General features: G+C 44.4%; 1 protein-coding gene across 1 annotated transcript; it reads right to left on the bottom strand.

Moving 5' to 3' along the window:
• Positions 1-529: 529 nt before the first annotated feature.
• Positions 530-1060, bottom strand: LOC145566639 (uncharacterized). The gene has a single exon (XM_081625994.1). It carries the CDS (start codon positions 1058-1060, stop codon positions 530-532), a length of 531 nt encoding a protein of 176 aa, XP_081482120.1.
• Positions 1061-1335: the final 275 nt, after the last annotated feature.

Here is a 1335-nt window from a genome sequence, read left to right as displayed (position 1 = left end):
GGGGCATAGAATGCCTTAGAGAAATTTAGGCAACCTTTGTGCCCCACCGTCCGTCCTGGTTGAGGTCGGCCAATATTTATGTCGGGATGCCCTTGCCTAGGCAATCATGCGACCGCTAGGTTATACCTTTTGCGACCGAACATTTATATTGCCAACACTCTATAAATTATTTTATTTGGCATTTTTACTTAGCCTTTTAAGGCCGAGCTGCTATGTTGCAAGCAACATCATTTTCTTTTTCACTCGGCATTTCTGCTAAAAATGGGAGAAATATAAACAAAGTAAGTTAACAATGCTTGACTTTTTCATTAATTTTGTCAAAATTACATTGTTGGGGCCGTATGGCCTTAACTACATTGCTCGGTCATCAAGACCTAGCTGTATATACTGCTTTTGGCTAAGTACGAAAAAACTTAAACATTGTATTTCTTCAAATTGTCCGTAAGGTTCGAGGAATTGGACGGCCATCCAAAGCTTCGAGACGATAAGTGCCATCTCGGACCTCTTCTCTAATTCGGTACGGCCCTTCCTAGTTTGGGGTTAACTTTTCGTCCTCATTTGCTCGGCCAACCGCTTCCATTTTCCTTAAGACCAAATCACCCATCTTCAACAGCCGCTTAGACACTCGGTGATTGTAAGCTCTCGTCATTCTTAAACGGTAGATTTCATGTCCAAGTGTCGCGTTGCCCCTTGCCTCTGGAAGAAAATCCAAGGCGATTTTCATGGCCTCCCAATTGGCATTCTCATCATACAACATCACTCGAAGAGTAGGCTCGTACATCTCAATTAGGAGCACTGCTTCAGCACCATAAACCAAGAAGAATGGGGTTTTTGATGTGGTACGTATGGACCACAAGACGTTAACCAACTCATCTGCCCACATGCCGCCTACTTTTTCAAGCTTTCGCTTGATGCTGTTGGAAATCAGCTTATTATAGGCCTCCACCTGGTCGTTGGCTTGTGGACAGCCGATCGAGGCAAAACAGTGAGTGATGCTCTGGTCACTTAGCCATTCTTTGAGTTGGCGAGTTTCAAACTGAGGTTCGTTGTCAAATACCATAGATTGAGGCACTCCATATCGAGTAATAATATTCTTCCAAATGAAGGCTGATACGTCCGTCCACTTGATACCTCGAACGGCCTAGGCCTCAACCCATTTTGTGAAGTAATCAACGGCTATAAGCACATACCGCCTTTGACCGGATGTTGGAGTATACGGCCATAAGATGTCCATGCCCCATTTTGCAAAAATGAGGGGACTGCTTATGGCCGATAAGCTGTTGGCTGGTCGATGGATCAGGGTTGCAAACTTCTGGCACTTGTCACATTTTTTCA

Source organism: Chenopodium album, chromosome 11 (assembly GCF_948465745.1).
Source record: "Chenopodium album chromosome 11, dcCheAlbu1.1, whole genome shotgun sequence".
Taxonomy (NCBI): domain Eukaryota; kingdom Viridiplantae; phylum Streptophyta; class Magnoliopsida; order Caryophyllales; family Amaranthaceae; genus Chenopodium; species Chenopodium album.
Note: the sequence above shows the minus strand (reverse complement) of the source record. Positions and strands in the feature narration are given on the sequence as shown.